This window comes from Mesoplodon densirostris, chromosome 19, assembly GCF_025265405.1.
Source record: "Mesoplodon densirostris isolate mMesDen1 chromosome 19, mMesDen1 primary haplotype, whole genome shotgun sequence".
Taxonomy (NCBI): domain Eukaryota; kingdom Metazoa; phylum Chordata; class Mammalia; order Artiodactyla; family Ziphiidae; genus Mesoplodon; species Mesoplodon densirostris.
In genome coordinates this window covers 48,426,791-48,446,110 of record NC_082679.1, presented here as the reverse complement: position 1 = coordinate 48,446,110, position 19,320 = coordinate 48,426,791, and the positions used below count along the sequence as shown (strand labels likewise).

Sequence of the window (19,320 nt, the reverse complement as noted above, 5' to 3'; positions counted from 1 at the left end):
TCAAGAGATGTTCAAAAGAGTCTGCCTCAAGCCCCCCAGGAGACCTGGGCCAAATTCCACCAAAAGGGAATAACTATAGTTTGCCTCTCTGTTCCACGATGTTGTTGTATCATACAAGTTCATGGGTAAAAAACGACCTTCCAAACTAAAGGAAACAGAGAAACTGATCTTGCTATTCTATGCCCTCAGGGACTGCAGAGTGTCATGGGGGTGGGGGCAGGTAATACCTGAGCCTCCTGGGAGTACGGACCTACTTCAGTCAGCATGAAGAACACTGGGGAGGGACAAGAGGGATGACCCTTCAAATAAGTGGGTGCAGCCCCTTCCAGGGCTGATGGTGCAGGTCTGTGCTGCCTCTACACCCGCTGGCAGGCACGGGGTACGCTGAGCACAGCCCTGAGCCCCGCCAACAGGGAGGAGCGCAGCAGCCGGTGTTCTAGAAGACAACTCCCCAGCCCCCAAGTGGCCAGTCAGCTCCGAGCAGAGTGGTGCATGGAAGTGAGGTGCCGTGCACTGCAGGGAGGCTGCCACGTGTGACTGCAGAAGCTCTGTGGCTGCAGGACTCGCTGGAGGACACAGCAGAGCCCTTAGAGGTCACGCCTGCTGCTGTCCAGGAGGCAGTGGAAGAAGACCACTCCCCAGGCCCCCGTCGTGGTCAGGGCAAAGTGGCTTGCCTCCCACAGCCCACCCTGGAACTCAGCTCCCGTTTTGACTCTCTCCCTTGCCACTGAAATTCCAGCTGAGCTTTTGGATTTCTGTGCAAAGAGACTGCAGAAGCCGATCCGGCTTTGTACAGGTCAGGTGAATCATCCCCCAACCAACTGATCAACTTTCACGTGTCTTGGCCATCCCTCCACTGCAGGTGGCAGGCAAGGCTCCCTTCACTCACGGCCTCACAAAGAGATGCAGCAGGGCAGGGACGAAGGCCAGACCAACCCGTCTGCTGTCCTTTCTGGGGCCCATGAGGAGAAACGGCTGCTGCCAAAGAAGGGGTTGGTGAAAGGGGATGAGGCTCACCGCTTCCAAACTGAGAAAATACTGGTTGGATGTGAATTCCTCTGGCTCAGTATGTTTCCCATTTTACAGCTTTTATCATCTTGGCCTCAAAGCGCTTTCCAAAAACAAGCTGAAGGGGCTTCAGGTGGAAACAGGTCTGTGGCTGCCCCCTCACTCAGAGCGGTCCGCAGGCTCCACACTGTTCGGCACGCCGCCCCCTGCGCGCCACCTCCTGCCCGCTCACCGTGCTCTGCAGCACTGCCCTCCTCTCTCACCTCCAGGCTCTGGCGCTCACCGCTCCCTTTGCTTGGACCGCTCTTCCCTCAAGTATCTTCATGGCCGCTCCCTCACCTCCTTCTGATCCTTACTCAGACTTCAACTTGTCAGTGAGGCCCTCTCTGGACAACTTATCCAAACTCACAGCTCTCACCTCCTATACTGCTCACCCCTCCTTCCCGACTTGATTTTTCCCTAGAGCATTTATCACCATTTGATATCCTGCTTTATTCTTTATCTTACTTGTTGCCCGTCTCCTCCTGCTACAACGTAAGCTTCCCCTGAAGGTAAGCATTTTGTTCACTGCAGTGTTCTCAGCACCTGGTGCAGCGTCTGGCACATAGTAGGTGCTCAACAAATTGTTGTCGTCGTTGTCTGTGATTCGCTTTCCTACCCTCCTGTAACTGGTCAGCCCTTACACGTGGGTGGGTCAGCAGAGCCATAGGAAAGTGAAGGAATGGAGAAGAGAGGTGAAGAAAGAAGAATATGAAAATATGGAAAAGTATGTGTTTGGAGAGATGATAAGGAATAAAGTGCAAGTTAAGAGATTTCTGATTAAACAAGAGAGTGTGTAGAAGGGTAAGTTTGTGCCAAGGAGGAAGGACAAAACAGCAGAGAGGGAAACTCTCCAGAATGTCCAGTAAGTCTAACCTGATCAACCAGTTGACACTTGGGCAGAGAGCCTGGGGTTTGGCTGCAGCCACAGCTTTGGGACCCTGCCTGTCTCTTGCCACAGTGCCATCCTCTGGAGACCAAGGGAGATGTGCCGGTGGCCTAGAAGAGGAGGAAGAAGCAGGGAAGGGAAAGAGGGCAAGTAAAAAACCAATGAGTGATACAGGGGGGCGTGGGACAGGCTGCTACGCGGCGGAGGGGACTGGAGGTGCGAGGCCAGGAGAGTTTTTGTAGCAGAGACAAAGGGAGGAGACTGGAGGAGCAGCAGGAGGAGGTGGCCGCAGAGGGAGGAGAGACGGGCAGAGGTGGGAGGCAAGCACAGGGACGCTGCTGTCACACAGAAGCAGACACGCCTCTCGGGCCTGTGCAGGAAAGTGTCACTATTGCTCCAGCCATCTGCCCCGGAGTTCTGTGCCTTTTTCTTTTTCTTAAGTTTTGCGTTCTTATTACCGTAAAGCTCTCAATTCTCATGCTGTTTCTCAAGGATGGAGACATGTATAGATATATAGATAGCTATACACATAAACATGGGAGATTATTTTACAATTTGGTAATTTTTAATATTTTGGTCATATTTGGTGTTTAGAAGGGTTACATTAAGGTATCCTCCCCTTGAGTTTGGTAACAAGGACAGAAAAGGTCACTCTCTGAAACTGAATCCATCAAAATCAATAAAGAACAGATGCTTTTAGCCAGTTGCCAAATAATTCAAATTAAGAGTCAATTTATAAATGGAGATAAGGGGACCAGGATGCTTTGTGAGGCACTCCCTAGACTAGGTGTTTAGACTAGAGACTTTCTCAGTCTAATCAAGCTGATCAATTAGGATATGTCCTCAGAACTGAAATACATTTAATACAAATAAAGTTGTAAGTTAAACCAACCGTCTAACATACCTAATCTGATGATCTTAAGTGGGTTTTATGGGGTTTAGTTAGAGGAAGGCCAAGAAATAAAAACTTTTAGTGTATATCCAGCTGGTCCAAAGGAGATTCTTCTCTGATTTGAAAGCCCAATCCTGATTTTCTAGACATCCTTGATTTGGATAATGGAATAATCCAGCTACCCTAGCTGAACGGAAATATTCCTTGAAAACATCTGACTGCTTTTGTTCACTGCTCTCTAGGCTAACCTGTGGGCCATGGCTTTCTGTGAGCTGGCTTCTTTAAAGGGATGCTCACCACAAAGGTTCTAAGCTAAGGACACGTCTGTAATCTGGCCAGAAGAAAGTAGCCTGATGTTAACTGGCAAGTGGGCCTGCTTGTAGACAGTCTTTCAGTCACCTGAGAGTTTTGGGAAACTGTGTTTTGGTTCTCTGGGCTTGGTCACCAGAGAGTGGGGATAGAACCCTGTGATAAAATTCAGCCCTGCAGAGCTGAGGACTGGTTAAGGACTCTGGGTTAGCCTCACCAAGGTGTTGATGACTGGGATGGGTTGTCTGAAGCGATCATCCAGCATGTCCTTTTAGTCCTCTTTTTTATCTACAATCAAAATTCAGGAGCCAAAATACATAAATAGATAAAAAGACGTCTAGAGTGCTACGTGTGAAATGACTTCAGTAAACCTGGCATCAGGTCACCAATACACAATGCACTTTCCAACAGGCATTTAGTACGAACACACTGTCCAAGCATTCCTCTTCCTCAAGGAGCAGAAGACTGAAGGCAGGATAGAAACTCTCTCATCTGAGATGTTTGTGGCTCTTTTCTCCTATAATCAGGGCAACTCTGTGCTAACAGTAGCAAAGGAAGTGAAAGAAAATGGCCTGGGAGGGCAAACACAGCACTTACCTTTCTTCTCTGGAAGATTCAGCCAGCTTGATTCTCTTTTCTGGAGATCAAATCCTCAGCGCCATAGCTTTCCATCTCAAAAGCAGAAGACCAGATTCAGACCTGTTATTCTTTCCAGCCAAGATAGTTTTATTCCAGTTTTGCACGTTTTGATAACAATTTCCTTTCCCTCCCTACCTACAATTGCATCTCTGTACCCTGAAATGCCTCTTGAGCATCCAAGGATGACTAGCTCTGGCTGCTCCTCATGACAAGAGGGACAATCTCACCATGAAAGAATATCAAGACATGTGACATATGGGTGGGCCAACCTCTTCTACTCAAGTCGCAAGAGGATGGTCAATTAATCAAATTCTACCGGTTGTGTTAAAAAATATACTGCCATCAGGTAGACATCCTTCTCTAAATGCTACAGGACAGTCGAAAATGTGCATGCAGATTAATGAGATCTGTAATCTTTTTTTCTTTTATCGGCACACACTTCAGGCTGGATGCAGGATGGCTAAATAGATGCTTTAGGAAGGTCAGCCTGAAGACACACAGGACCAGAGACATAAAGCCACCTCCAGGGGCAGCCATATTGCCAGCACCAAAGGGGCAGTGGGCCACCTGCTGGAAGGCTTGGGCACTGCTCTGGCTGCTTGGTCCCTCTGCCTCCTCCACGTCCTCTGAGGTTGGTCTATGGCAGGACCATGATCTTTTTCTCCAGCTTCTGTGGTGGGAACAGGAAGTTTCTCATTATCTCATCCAGCTCTTCCAGGGCCAGCTGGGCATGGAGCTTGGCAACGTCATCGGGCTCCAAACGTACCACGTGCTTCAGCAGGTGGTAGAGATCCTTGAGGACGTCCCTCAGCACCTGGATGAGAGAGACAGAGTCATGGCCATCTGTCTACTGTGCCAACATTTCTCAGAATGACCTAACTGCCTTCTCCTGTCTGAGGGGTTCTGTGAGGAAACCCACAGGCTCCTTTAAGAAGATAACGCATGGCCCTCTCAGGTTGGAGATAAGAGTGGGGCAGCTGTACTGAGGTAGGCTTCCTTTTGGGTTTCTCATGCACTCCTGACCCCTCACTACACTGGCCTTGGTGGCTGCTGCTCCCTTTTAGCCCCAGACCCAAGTGATCCCAGATCCCTCCCTTCAGTTCCAAGGCATGGCACAGACCTCAGGACCATAGGCAAGCAGTACTGTCCAGATACGGCTGCTCCCACAGCATGTTTACCAGCATTCTCCTCTCTAGCTCCCACAAAGCCCTCTGTGACACCCACAGAACAGGCACCTATTTTATGAAATGCAGAAGGCTATTTCTTCAGCAATCATGCTTTTCCTTGCCACTACTTTAAAAATTTTTCCACCATTGTTTCATGTCCGTGTCGTTCCCTCAGTCACTATAATTTTTTTCCAACTCCAACTCTGCAATGGGAAGCAAGAGAGGACTCCATAGACACAGTCACACCCATTTTTCACATCCAATACTCTGATCTGATGGTCTGATATGGAATTGGGAGGGTGCCAGAGCACCTACTCCCAGGAGCTCTAATTTTGTCCCAAGTCCTTCTAGCTTGGGAGCCAGAACTTCTAGCAAGAAATGGGTTCTTCTAGCAGAAGAACAGGGAAACTCAGAGTAAGGGGCCTTAGGGATCATTTAGTCAAACGAGGGACTGAAGACTCCAGGTCACAGGGGGTCACATGTCTTGTCTGCAGCCACTTTCAAAGTTACTCCTGGTTGAGGGCTCTTTGCCTCAAAAGTTACTATTTTTTGGGTCAGGTACTGCACTAGGTATTTTCCATATATTATCTGATTTTTATGCCAGTCATATAAAGAAAGGAAAGTTGGGCCTCCCTGGTGGCGCAAGTGGTTGAGAGTCCGCCTGCCGATGCAGGGGATACGGGTTCGTGCCCCGGTCTGGGAGGATCCCATATGCCGCGGAGCGGCTGGGCCCGTGAGCCATGGCCGCTGAGCCTGCGCGTCCGGAGCCTGTGCTCCGCAACGGGGGAGGCCACAACAGTGAGAGGCCCGCATACCGCAAAAAAAAAAAAAAAAAAAAAAAAAAAAAAAGAAAGGAAAGTTATCAGCCCCACTTTACAGATGAAGAAACAGGATTAGAGGGTTAAGTAACCTCCCAAGGTTACTCTGCTAAAAAAGGGGTAGAGCCAGTTTTTAAACATTCAGAGCTTGTGTTCTTGTTTAGTTTTACTGAAAAGGTAATACAGTACAAAAAAGTACATATTAAAAAAATAAGTCTCTCTTCTACCCCAGACTCCTACTTCCCCTTCTCAGAGGATATCATTCTTAATTTTGAGAAATATTCTAGGTATTTACAAGCACATATATACGCATGTGCCTTTTTCCCCTTTCCCCCCTTTCTTTTAAAAAATTTATTTACTTTATTTTTGGCTGCATTGGGTCTTTGTTGCTGCGTGCGGGCTTCCTCTAGTTGCAGCGAGCAGGGGCTACTCTTCGTTGCAGTGCGTGGGCTTCTCATTGCGGTGGCTTCTCTTGTTATGGAACACGTGCTCTAGGCACTCAGGCTTCAGCAGTTGTGGCAGGTGGGCTCAGTAGTTGTGGCTCACGGGCTCTAGAGCTCAGGCTCAGTAGTTGTGGTGCACGGGCCTAATTGCTCTGTGGCATGTCGGATCTTCCCGGACCAGGGCTCGAACTCGTGTCCCCTGTATTGGCAGGCGGATTCTTAACCACTGCACCACTTCCCTTCCCTTTTTTAAAGCACAGGATTATATGCTACACCAGTGGTCCCCAACCTTTTTGGCACCAGGGACTGGTTTCATGGAAGACAATTTTTCCATGGGGCGGGGGGGGATGGTTTTGGGATGATTCAAGTGCATTACATTTATTGTGCACTTTATTTCTATTATTATTACATTGTAATATATAATGAAATAAGTATACAACTCACCATAATGCAGAATCAGTGGGAGCCTTGAGCTTGTTTTCACTTGCCACTCACTGATAGGGTTTTTAAAAATAAATTTATTTATTTATTTATTTTTGGCTGCATTGGGTCTTCGTTGCTGCGTGTGGGCTTTCTCTAGTTGTGGCGAGCGGGGGCTACCCTTCGTTGCGGTGTGCGGGCTTCTCATTGCGGTGGCTTCTCTTGTTGTGGAGCACGGGCTCTAGGCATGCGGGCTTCAGTAGTTGTGGCATGTGGGCTCAGTAGTTGTGGCTCGCAGGCTCTAGAGAGCAGGCTCAGTAGTTGTAGCGCACGGGCTTAGTTGCTCTGCGGCATGTGGGATCTTCCCAGACCAGGGCTTGAACCCATGTCCCCTGCATTGGCAGGTGGATTCTTAACCACTGCACCACCAGGGAAGCCCACTGATGGGGTTTTGATATGAGTCTGCAAGCAATTGATTTATTATGGTCTCTATGAAGTCAAACCTCTTTGCTAATGATAATCTGTATTTTCAGCCTCTGCCCAGCTCTAGCATCACCTCCTTAGCTCCACCTCAGATCACTGGGCATTAGATTCTCATAAGGAGCGTGCAACCTAGGTCCCTCACATGCACAGTTCACAGTAGGGTTTGCGCTCCTATGAGAATCTAATGCCACCGCTGATGTGACAGGAGGCGGAGCTCAGGCAGTAATGCCAGCAATGGGGAGTGGCTGTAAATACAGATGAAGCTTAACTCCCTTGCCAGCCACTCACCTCCTGCTGTGCGGCCCGGTTCCTAACAGGCCATGGACTGCTACCGGAGGTTGGGGACCCCTGTGCTACACTGTTATGTACCATGATTCCCCCCATACCCAACATATTTTGAAGATCTTTTGCTATTACAAATATTGCTGCAATAAACATTCTGATACCCAATCTTTGCAGACATGTACAAGTGTATCTGTAGGACAAATATCCAGAAATGGAATTCCTAGGTCAAAAGGTAATGCACACTGAAAATCTTGATAGCTAGGCCAAAGAAGTTGTAATAATTTATATTTTTACCTATCACTCTGAAAACTCCTATTTCCCCATATTCTCATAAGTGATATATATTGCAAACTCTTTATCTTGGCTAATTCAGGAAGTGAAAAATAGCACCTTGCTGTTTTAAATTTGCATTTTTTCAATAGATACATCAACTACTTGTATTTTTTTTCTGGTATGTGTAATCAAATTTTCCTTATTGATTTGTAAGAGCTCTCTGTATATGAAAAAGAGAGGTCCATTACCTGTCATATGAATTGCAAATATTTTTTCCCTAGTTGGTACTTTTTCTTTGTGAAATTTTTTTTCCAGAGAAGAAATTTACTTTTTTTTTTTTTTTTTTTTTTTTTTTGCGGTACGCGGGCCTCTCACTGTTGTGGCCTCTCCCGTTGCGGAGCACAGGCTCTGGACGCACAGGCTCAGCAGCCATGGCTCACGGGCCCAGCTGCTTCGCGGCATGCGGGATCTTCCCGGACCGGGGCACGAACCCGCGTCCCCTGCATCGGCAGGCAGACTCTCAACCACTGCGCCACCAGAGAAGCCCGAAATTTACATTTTTGATGTAGTTAAATTTATCAGGTTTTTTCCTTTATAGTTTCTGGGTTTTTATATTTCGCTTAGAAGAAATGGGGCCTACAATGTTAGCCACTACGCTATGCCGTGTTCTTTCTATTTATTAATAATGTGTATCAAGTTGGGTTTGTTTCACCATATGTAAACATCTCTGACAATAATTGGTTCAAATGGATTTTAAAGTTTTTTCTCTCACTACTTTGGAACTTCAAGAGTTGGCTGTATATTGAAGGTTGTACCAGTGTGCAGTGTGTAATTTCAAAAAAGGAGGAAGATCAGAAAAAAAAGAAATAGGAGAATGGAGACATTCATTCATTCTTTCACTTTTATGGCTTTTTATAAGAACACTGTAATAAATATATATAACAGTCTATATACTATAAACATGGACTACGTCTGCAAAAATACTGATTGCCTTCAGCAAGTGACACTGGGTAGAGATGGGGGGATTATATACCCTTTTGTACCATTCTATGAATATATAAAAATTTATTTATTTATTTATTAAAAAATAAATATGCTTTTTATTAAACTGAATTAACTACTAGACAAAGATTTTCCTAAGGCCATTTAATAGGTAAAAGAGATATAGAACCTGCCTTTAAAAAGGCTTATGCTCTGGTGGGGAGGATAAGTCATGTACATAAGTGAGGACAATACAGAACAGAACACGGTACGTATCCTGAGAGCAGAGAGAGTGTATGAAGAGAGGTTCGAGCAAACAGAGGTCACATTTTAGGAAAAGGAAGTGAACTGAAGGTGGTGAACAGAATGCTGGGAAGTGGTTACTTCAGTGGGTAACAAGTACACTTACATCTGTGATGTAGTTAAATTTATCAGTTTTGGGGGTGGGTCTTAGCTCCACAGTCCCCTAAGCATTCCACACAAGTACACTAGGCATATGTAGCATCACACACCTTGGACTTGCTAAAGGATACAGAAAGAGCTCTTTCTGTCATTTGATATTCTCCAATAGCACAGGCACTGGGGATTGGATGGAGGAAGGGAGGGGACAGGGTACACAAAACCAGCTCCCCAGGTCACTGTCTGGTCTCCCTCTTGTTCCCTGGGCTCCAGCTGTGCGGGCCTTCTTCCTTTCCTTGTCTGAGCAAAGCTCCTTCCCAGCTGAAGGCCTTCGCATAGGCTGTTTCCTCAGCCTGGAAGACATTTCGCTTCCTCTTCACCCTACAACTCCTACTCACCCTCAGCCTGAAATGCCACTTCCCCAAGGATGCCTCCCTAGCTCCCATCTAGGTAAGCTTTCCTACCCTGCCTATAACTCTGTTTGTAGCCCCTATCACAACGGTAATTTAAATATTTATTGTGTAATTAAAAATACATTCTCCTCACCAGCTCACATGTACTATTGACACTGACACCACATCTTGCCTTGTTCACCCTGGTATAGTCCCAATGCCTCATATAGTGACTGGCACATGGCAGATATCTAAAAAATATTTATAAATGAAAGAAGGCATGCATGCATGCTATTCCTGGCCAGTTTCTTACTTGGTAAAAACTAAAACTTCTAAGAACATCCACTGAAACAATGTTGGGAAACCAGGGAATACATATGCATGTACCAGCTACAGAATACAAATTGCGTAATTTTGGGGACCCCACATATGAGTTCAACACACTCACAGTTGCATTTAAAATCAACATGGCACAATATAAAGATGAACAGTAAAATCCATGCTAATAGTCTAACATTTAAAAGGTTCTCAACTTAGAACAACATTAATAGCAAATAATAAACACCTTGACAAGTGAAAGGAGAGAGAGACTGTGGAAGAAAGGAAAAAAATTTATATTTAAAAACCTCAGGGGCTTCCCTGGTGGCACAGTGGTTGAGAGTCCGCCTGCCGATGCAGGGGACACGGGTTCGTGCCCCGGTCCGGGAAGATCCCACATGCCGCGGAGAGGCTGGGCCCGTGAGCCATGGCCGCTGAGCCTGAGCATCTGGAGCCTGTGCTCCGCGACGGGAGAGGCCACAGCAGTGAGAGGCCTGCATACCGCAAAAAAAAAAAAAAAAAAAAAAAAAAAAACAAAAAAAAAACAACCCTCGAATGGCACTTTTTCCTTGTTTTTCTGAACAAGGGACCCCGCAATTTCATTTGGCACTGGGCCCCACATATTATGCACTTGGCCCTGCAGACAACTCTCCGTGCTCTTTGCCCAGTGTCGTGGCATTAAGTGCCTGAATCCTATGGGCAAACCCCACAAAGATGCTGCCCCATCTCTGCTGTGCATCTGTCTCCTGGGTTTTCTCCCAGAGCTGCTGGGTCACACAGGAGTCAGGTCTCCAAGTGCAGGCGTCTGCCTCTGACTGTGCACTATGCCCGACTGCTCTTTCATAACATAGCTTTCTCTTTCCTCAAGGCCAGCACTGTGAAAAGGAGAGACGATTCTGGAAAGAGGATGGCTCCCCACAGCTACTGACTCATGATTACTCACTCACTCAGTAATCGTTATCAAGGGCCTACTTCGTGCCCAGGCAGTGTGCTGGTGATAAAAAGGTGAATAATGCACGAACCCTACCCTCTGGCAGCTACAGCCAGCGGGGAGGCAGACACGCACACCAGGCAGTGTGATCCTCAATCTAAGAAATAAGTGTAGGTGATTCTGTGGAAGCAAAGGAAGTGATTTCTGCCTGCAGAGGTGGATGGAGGAAGAACGTTTCCCTACCGTGTGAAAGGGCCTTTGCTCTGACTTTCATCTGTAGCCAATGGGTGACACCAAGGAGTGGCCTGGGGAAGTTTTATTGTCCCCTCACTCTCAAACCACCTCAAATAACTGCAGAGTCTAAGCAAACCCAGCATGCTTTTTACGTGAATAGAGCTTAAAGACAAGGCTCCTAACACTCTCTCCAACAAATTATAGCCCAGTGTCTCTTATATAGAAATTCTAGTGTTCCCACTGTTTATTACAAGGTCATCTTTTTTTTTCTTCTTTTTCTAGAGGAATCTTTCACCTAGTCAGAAATATCTTAGAAATTTTTTGTTAGAGCATCCTAACATTCAAAGTAAGGTTAGCTTTCTTTTCCTTGTTAAAAAGGAAAGTTCTAAGGCATTCTGGTCTGCTAAGGTACTCTGTTCTTTCCTGGTGTGGGTAGGAATTTTCTCCTTGGCACTGCTGTGTCCTTAAAATAACAATAATGCTTGGGCAAACACCACTTTGTACTTGAGGGGTGCTGAGTTCCTTGTTATCAGTTACTGGATCTCCTTTTTTAGGTAATTGAGTGTTAGGCAAAGACTCCTTCTTAATTAATGGGTCTATCTTAGCAACCCACCCTGGAACGGCTTCTCCCCAATCCCTGTAGCGCTTGGGATCCCACACATCACAGGACTTCCTCTGGACTCCCCAAGGATCAAAGCTTCCCGCCAGCCAGGGATTGTCACCAAATCCCATGGATCAGGGGCTGAATACAAGGAGAGTTCAAAGGTAAAGTTACTCACAGGAGCCTCTGTGGTGGGCAGGATATAGGCAATCCCACAGAGGAAACCTCTCATTAAGAGTTCAACACACCTGCTCTTCATCCCCCCACGCATCAAGGCCCCAGGACTGCAGGGAAAGGTGGAGGTGGAGGGTGTGAGTGGGGTGGGCCGGGGATATCTTAAAGAAGTACCCAGATTCCTAGTCTGAAAACTCTTTGGAAAGGGGTGGGGTTCAGGTCCTTTATTAAAAGAATTTAGAGTGTGAGTGCAACATGCACACACACACTTTCTCTCCTCTTTCCCTCCCCCTCCCTTTCCAGGTGCCAGTTCCCTGAAGCACACAAAGGTGATGCTTCAGGGACAAGGGCAGTCTTTAGGGTTAGACGTGGCTTGGCACAACATACTGAAAAGGGGACCGTGTGAGCAAAAGACTGCCTTGGGCACACAGGTGCACTTACAATGGAAAAGCAGGAAAACAGTGTTTGACTTGCAATGAGCTTGACCCCGAACACACCCAGAGTGGTTGTTGTATCTCTGCATTAAGAACTAAAGACGAGGGCTTCCCTGGTAGCGCAGTGGTTGAGAATCTGCCTGCCAATGCACGGGACATGGGTTCGAGCCCTGGTCTGGGAAGATCCCACATGCTGCAGAGCAACTAGGCCCGTGAGCCACAACTACTGAGCCTGCACGTCTGGAGCCTGTGCTCCGCAACGAGAGGCCATGATAGTGAGAGGCCCGCGCACCGCGATGAAGAGCGGCCCCCGCTCGTCGCAACTAGAGAAAGCCCTCACACAGAAATGAAGACCCAACACAGACAAAAATAAACATAAAAATAAATAAATTAATTTTAAAAAAAGACCTAAAGAAGAAATACATGGTGAATATCTTTCTTCTCTTTAGTTCCTAAATTTATTTATTTATTTGATTATAAAAACAATATTAACCACAACCCAGAATATCTGGGAAACAGGAAGGAAAAAAGATCTTTAGTCCAATTACCTCTCTAACACAAACTCCATTAGTAAAGACATTTAGCAATTAGATTTATTTACATTTAAAATAATTTTAATATTTTAAAAGTCACACTTCTAGGTGATTTTACAAATGGAACTTAGGTGAATGAAACTGCTATTCTTTTGTATTATTTTGTGAGATCAATAAGACACAACACAAATGGTGACAGATGAGACATTTACAGAAATAAGAATTCCAGAAAGCGTGATCTAGCAGAGGACTTCCCACCTATACTTTTGTAATATTTAAGGGAAAAATGGGTTACTAAATATAAAAGAGTCAAAAAGTTAAATGCTAGCATACACTAATTGTACTTAGAAATTCAGTCTTCTATAGAGCTAATAGAATTGTGGCTCCCTTTGTGGCTAAGAAATAAGTACTGGGCACAAAGACAAAAACAGAGAAAGAACAGGGAAGTCAGACATTGAAATAAAAGGCAGGAGCCGACACAGAGAAACAAGTGAACTGGAGTTGGTGGCTGGAGACCAGCCTGGCAGACAAAGAGATTCTCTAGATTGGGGCCCAGAAGAGGAGGAGACCCCAGAATCCAAATAATTCTGTTTAAAGACATGCTGAAATAAGCATTAGGTGTGGTATAAGGAAGCTGTAGGTCCATCTCTGAGAACCCTCATTTTGACCACTGTGCTTCCATGTTATAACCAACATACGGCTTGGTGGCTGAGGGAAGTGAGAGTGATCAGAAGAGACCAGTTATGGGACAGAGTCAAGGATCATAAACAGAGCACAAGCCAGCCGACGTTTCCCGAACTGTGTGCAGGAGACCACGCTCAGCGTGCTGGGTGATGAGGCCAGCTCCAGCCTTCAGGAGCTCACCACCATCTGGGGAGACAGACATGGACAGTTGGACCTAATGGTCTGCTGGCAGGCGAATCGGGTGAAGTGAATCCTGACACCCCAATTACCAGCTGGGGAATCCTGAGCAAACCACCTAGGCTTTTGGAACCCCAGAGATCTCCTCTGTAAAATGGGAATAACACTGCCTCCTTTGAAGGTTGTTGTGAGAATTACTGTCTACAAAGATCCAAGCACAAGGATCTGCAAGTGGTGGCTGCTGCAGAAGCGGCACTAATACTGTGATCTCTACGAGGGCCAGGACTGTCAATCTTGCTGCTCTTCTATCACTGAGGCCTCGAGCAGAGCCTGGCATGCAGCGGCTCTGGCATGCAGTAAACCTTTGACAAACAAATGAATGAACAAATGAACGTATGATAACAATAGCTAATCCTCACATAGTACCTATTATGTGCCAGGTGTGGTTCTAGGCATTTTATCTACAGTAACTCAATCCTCACAACAACACAACAGAGAGAGGTACTGTTATTATCCCCAATTTGCCCACACAGCTAGTGACAGGTGGAGGCAGGATTCAAACCCTGGCAGCCTGACTCAGAGCCAAGGCTCTTTATTAACCACTATATTATTCTGCCTCTCCAAGTGGTTATTATTTTCACTACCACGAAGTGGGGAGCATAAAGCACGTGTACTGCCTACCATACAAGTTTATTGTGAGATCAAAAGAGATAATGCATATGAGAGTACTTTGCTACCACAGCATGGTGATCAATAATTCAAAGTATCATTGCTACTATTATCCTGACACTGGAGGTAGTTGGGTTTACCACCAAGCGGCTAAGAAAATGAAAAATAGAGAGCAGGAGCCAAAGAAAGAGTGCTCAGGAAGCTGAATAAATGGAGGAGAGTTAGAAGAAAAGGGAAGGGCTGTAAAAGAGGGGAAGAGATTCCATGCAGTGTGATGTGGTATCAGGGCCAGAGTCGGTACCTGACAGTCGGAACACCGTCTGTGCCACTGCACAGAGCTGAAAGCACCAGCAAGGACTCTCCTGGACAAGCAGAGAGCAGCTAGGCTCTGAGGTCTTGGAGGCGAGCAGCCTCTCTAGGATAATGGGCAGGAAACAAATAAATTGGGGAAGCAGAATGGAGGTAGACAATCTGGACCTCATTTAGGGTGCTCTGGTCTAAAGAAGAATAAATGCTTTACTGATAAAACCCCAAAGTTCACTTTGATGGTCTGTAAAATGAAGTCAGGACCAATTCAAACAGAAAGACCGGGCTTTTGAGACACTTCATTGAAAAGCATTGGGTGGGTCAGCAAAGAAAGACAGGATTACTAATGTCTAAGAGATTCCTATCCATGCCTGACAGATAAGAGAATCTCAAACATGCTGTAGTTCAGGGCGGCATTCTTGTTAACTGGAGGTTACTGAGCTTTTCAAAAACCTTTTATTCCTAAAGTATTTTTCTCTGCTAGACCTAGAGATAAATGGCATTTTTACCCTTTCCGGATTGTGTCTGGCTGTTAAATAAGGAAGGCATCTCAAGTGCAAGTTGGAGATGGGTGGGGAGGGGATGAGGGGGTATCATGCGTGATTTTCATTGAAGAATAAGGGGGAAATTTTAACTGGTTATGTGCCCAAAATGCTACAGGGATGTAGATAGTCTGGGCAGTTTAGGGACAAACACCAAGACGGCCTTCATGGTTAACCCCTGGGAGGGGTGACAGCTCAGGGATCCTAAACAGAAAGTAGGTGCTGGGACTCTCCACTCGCTGTGGCAGGCAAGGGAGCAGCAGCCGAGGTGGCTCTAGGAGCAGCGGTGGCAGCATCTCTCAGAATGTCTTTAAATAGCAACCTGAGGAAGGCAGCAGCTTTCCTACACCCCCATAGGCATGGAAACAGAACAAAGAAGGCAGGGAAAATGGCCGGAGGATGTGCAGAGGCAGCAGGCTGCTGCTTGCAGGAGAAGTGAGGGGGCGCTTTGTCCTTAGAAGGTGATTACAACCCCAGCTTTCAAATTGTACTCAGTTACCACGTCTGGGGGGAAAAGGCTTCATCTTTCTTGGCCCTCGAAGCTTCCCTGCTAAGGGAGCACAGTTCTGCTCCCTTTCTGCACCTAATGCCTCCCACAAGGGATTAGACAGCGCATGCAAAGGCTCACTACTACCATTTACTGAGTGTTCACTACGCTTCAGTCACTGCGCCAAGCCCTTCACGCACATTATCTCATTTAATCCTACGAGGTAGGTGTTATTAGGCCCAGTTTGCAAATTAGGGAAAGGGGATTTAGAGAGGTTTAGTGATTTGCTCAAGGACACAGCTAGAAATCAAACCTGCATCTGTCAGGTCTAGCTGCAAGCCCTGTTTTTAAACACGTGCAGTTAACTAGGAAATCCAATACGCCAGGAGGATGCTATGGAGAGAATTTGACCTTTTTCCTGCACCATCAAAGCAGTTTATTTGGATGAGGCCTGGTTAGGGAGGAGGGGGAACAGCAACTGGGCTGCAGGCTGACTGCAAGGTTTGGGTTTCCTCTGGGGCACTGGTTTGCTTGGGGCATCCTGCATCACCCCAGGCTCACCCGACTCACACAGCCTCAGGTCCAGCTTGATTGGCCATGAGGGAAGTGCAGGCCACTCTCCTTAGGGGTTCTGCTTACTGGAATTCAGTGCTCTGTGCAAGATGCCTCAGGAACAAAAGGTTATAGAGTTAGACCAAAGGTCAGAGAAAACCACAGTTACTGACACATCAGAGGCTCTGGTGGGGTTGGTAGTATGTGCTAATATACACATAGCATAGAATAGACGTGGACTAGGCCGGAAAAAGCAACCTGCCCACCCACCCCGAAGTACGGCTACACAGCCCAGACTCTGCCTCTGAGCAACACCATCATTCTAACATAGTGATTCTCTACCTAAGCTGCACAGTACGATTCCATGGAGAACTTTTAAAATGTCTGGGCCCCCACCTCACACGTAAGGATCAGAATCTTAGGGGTCGGGGCTCAGGGCTTAAAAAAATTTTTTTTTATATTTCTTTTTATGCTCTCCAGGTGACTCTAATGAGCAGCCAGGATGCAGCAGTGCAGCATATTAGGAAAAAACACTGGGTAGGAGACAGAAAGAGATATGTCATGGTTTCCAAAGAAGGGATCACTACAACGACTCTGCCCATGAAAAATCTAAGTGCCGAGAGCAAGGGTGACAGGATTGGGACATGACCTGCTGCACTTCTTGGAATTTTCTTAACTATCGACAACCAGGTTTTTATTTTCCAGCAAGGGGACTGGGTCAAAATCATTTTTGATGCACAAATTAAGACTGCATCTTTTTTTCCAAAATATTTAAAAAATATGTTCTTTGGGACTTCCCTGGAGGTCCAGTGGTTAGGGCTCTGCACTTCCACTGCAGAGGGCACGGGTTCAATCCCTGGTTGGGGAACTATGATCCCACATGCTGTGCGGTGTGTCCAAAAAAAAAAGTTCTTAAACATGTGTACTGGAGTGCAATTCTGAAGACAGAGAAAGTTACAGGCTCCCAAAAGGCATCTCTAAGAAAGTGAAAGGATAAAACGCAGGCAGCCGCCTCCTTTACTAGGTTAGCTGTAATTATGGCAGAAACCTTCACACAGATGGGAGGAATTAAGGGAAATACATGTGCTAAAATTTTGACAGCAGTGTACATATATATATACACATATATATATATATATATATACATTGAGTGTGTGTGTGTGTGTGTGTGTGTGTGTGTGTGTGTGTGTGAAATCAAGTTTTGAAATGCAGACGGTTCTGGCTGCTCGTCAATATTCATTCTGTCACTGTGCCTCAGGACTCCCTCTCCCAGCTGATTTGGGGACAGCATGTCTACAACCCAACTGCAATGAAAACTTTAGGCGTTTCCAAGTAAGGAAGGTAAAATTCCCTCCTAATGAGAATTTGTTTGGACAACTTCTGTTCTTGGGAAACCTGAACAGAAGAGTTCGGGAACTGGAAGAGTTTGGAAGCCCCAGAATTTCCAGTTTAAGATCTAAGAAGTATTTATTGCAAAGGCAGGTACAAAGAAACTTAAGAGATGTATTGTCCCATGCATCTTCGAGAAAAGGTTTCATGCACTCCCTCAACAAACATTTATTAAGCATTATTCTGTGCAAGGCAATATGCTAGATTTGGGGAACATAAGAGTGAATGGAAAAGTAGTAAAATTCAGAGACAGACAGCATGGTGACTGCTAGGGGCTGACGGAGGGGGAGAGTTATTAGTATTTAATGGGTACAGAGTTTCAGTTTTACACGATGAAAAGAGTTCTGTGGAGGGATGGTGGTGATTGCAGCATAAAAACATGAATGTACGTAATGCTACTGAACTGTACGCTTAAAAATGGTTAAGATGGTATGTTTCATGCTATGTATATTTTACCACAATTTTTTAAAAAAGTGACTGGTGTGTTCAGGGGCTGTCCCCTGTTGACATCATATGTGAACAAAACATTACAATATCTACTCTAGTCTTGAGCTGATATTTAAAGTACTGTAGAGCCTGGAGAAAGGAGGATTAATTTTGCCTGAGAAATGAGAAAAGGCTTTTAACATTCAGAGTCCTAAAGGATGAACAAAAGTTTATCAGATGGACAGGTTGGGGGCAGGAGGAGAAGGCATTTTGAGGCATAAGAAACAGTATGGACCAAGATCTGGAGGCAAGGAATAGTACGCAGACTATGTAGGGCTGGCGTGAGGCTCTGAGGGCTCATGAGGGAAGTTCGGGAAAGACAGTTATAAAGTCAAGCAGGGTCCAGATTATAAAGGGCCTTGTATGTCATGTTAGGGAGCCTGGTCTTTATCTTAGGGACCACAGGGAACCACTGAAAAAAATGTTACCTGAGGACTGGACTTCAGCAGATTTGCATTTCAGAAAGATCTCTCTGGCTGCTCCCTTACCATGCTGCGTAACTGAATAGCTGCCGATCAGGAGAATTAAAGCGTAGAAGAAAGTCCCAGTGGTTAAGGAAACAGAAGTCCTAGGAACCCAGGTTTGTTCCAATATACTTGTAACAGTTTACCTCTTCCTCAAGTATAATCTCAGGCCTGTTCTAATTAGTTCCTTCAGAACAGCCAAGCTGGCAGTAAAACAGCCTGGGTTTGTACTCAGTTCTCTTCTGTCTGACCTGGGCATCTAAATGTAAACTTTCTGGACCTCAATTTTCTTACCTGTAAATAGGGTTATAGGCGTATTTATCTCACAGGGTTGTTAGGATTCAATGAGATAATGCACGTAAAGAACTCAGTGCTCTGCCTGGCATACAGTAAGCCCTTCATACACGTTAGTTACATTATTAAATACTAAACCCCAGAGAGCATGAAATTTATTTGGAGATTTGCTAAGAGCAAACAAACAGTGGGGCGATAAGCAATGAGCTGGAACAGACCCCAGAGCATCAATCCAGACTGTCATTTTAAGTCACCCCAAGGAGGGTACACTTAGTCAGAGCTCCTCCCTTTCAGAGGATAGAGCAAAGATAAGTGGGCTTTGCAATCCAGAGGCCCATCTGATTATTAGCACAATCACTCTCAGAGGAAGAATAGATTCCCGATCAAGCTGCAGGGCAGGAGGCAAGTCCCAAGACTCTCACTTCCCAGCCTGGCAGTCCCAGAGGCACTTGGTCTCCTTCAGTTTTTCTCAGCTCCCTGCCTTTTCAGTTCTGTGTCCATTATGGGAGTTGCTGGATGGCATAGTCCAGTTTGGCCCATGATTTTGGCAACGGCTAGTGGAACATGAGGAAGAATAAAAAGGAAGCCAGGGCTGTTTCCTGTCTCTGT

At 46.0% G+C, this 19,320-nt stretch overlaps 1 protein-coding gene across 1 annotated transcript in view; it reads right to left on the bottom strand.

Annotated features, from left to right (window-relative positions):
• Positions 1-3,839: 3,839 nt before the first annotated feature.
• Positions 3,840-19,320, bottom strand: part of TANGO6 (transport and golgi organization 6 homolog) — a 169,842-nt gene continuing 154,361 nt past the window's right edge. Inside the window, exon 18 of the mRNA XM_060084730.1 lies at positions 3,840-4,590. Within this exon, the coding sequence (XP_059940713.1) occupies positions 4,414-4,590 (177 nt within the window). The 3' untranslated portion in view covers positions 3,840-4,413. The remainder of the gene's footprint in view (positions 4,591-19,320) is intronic.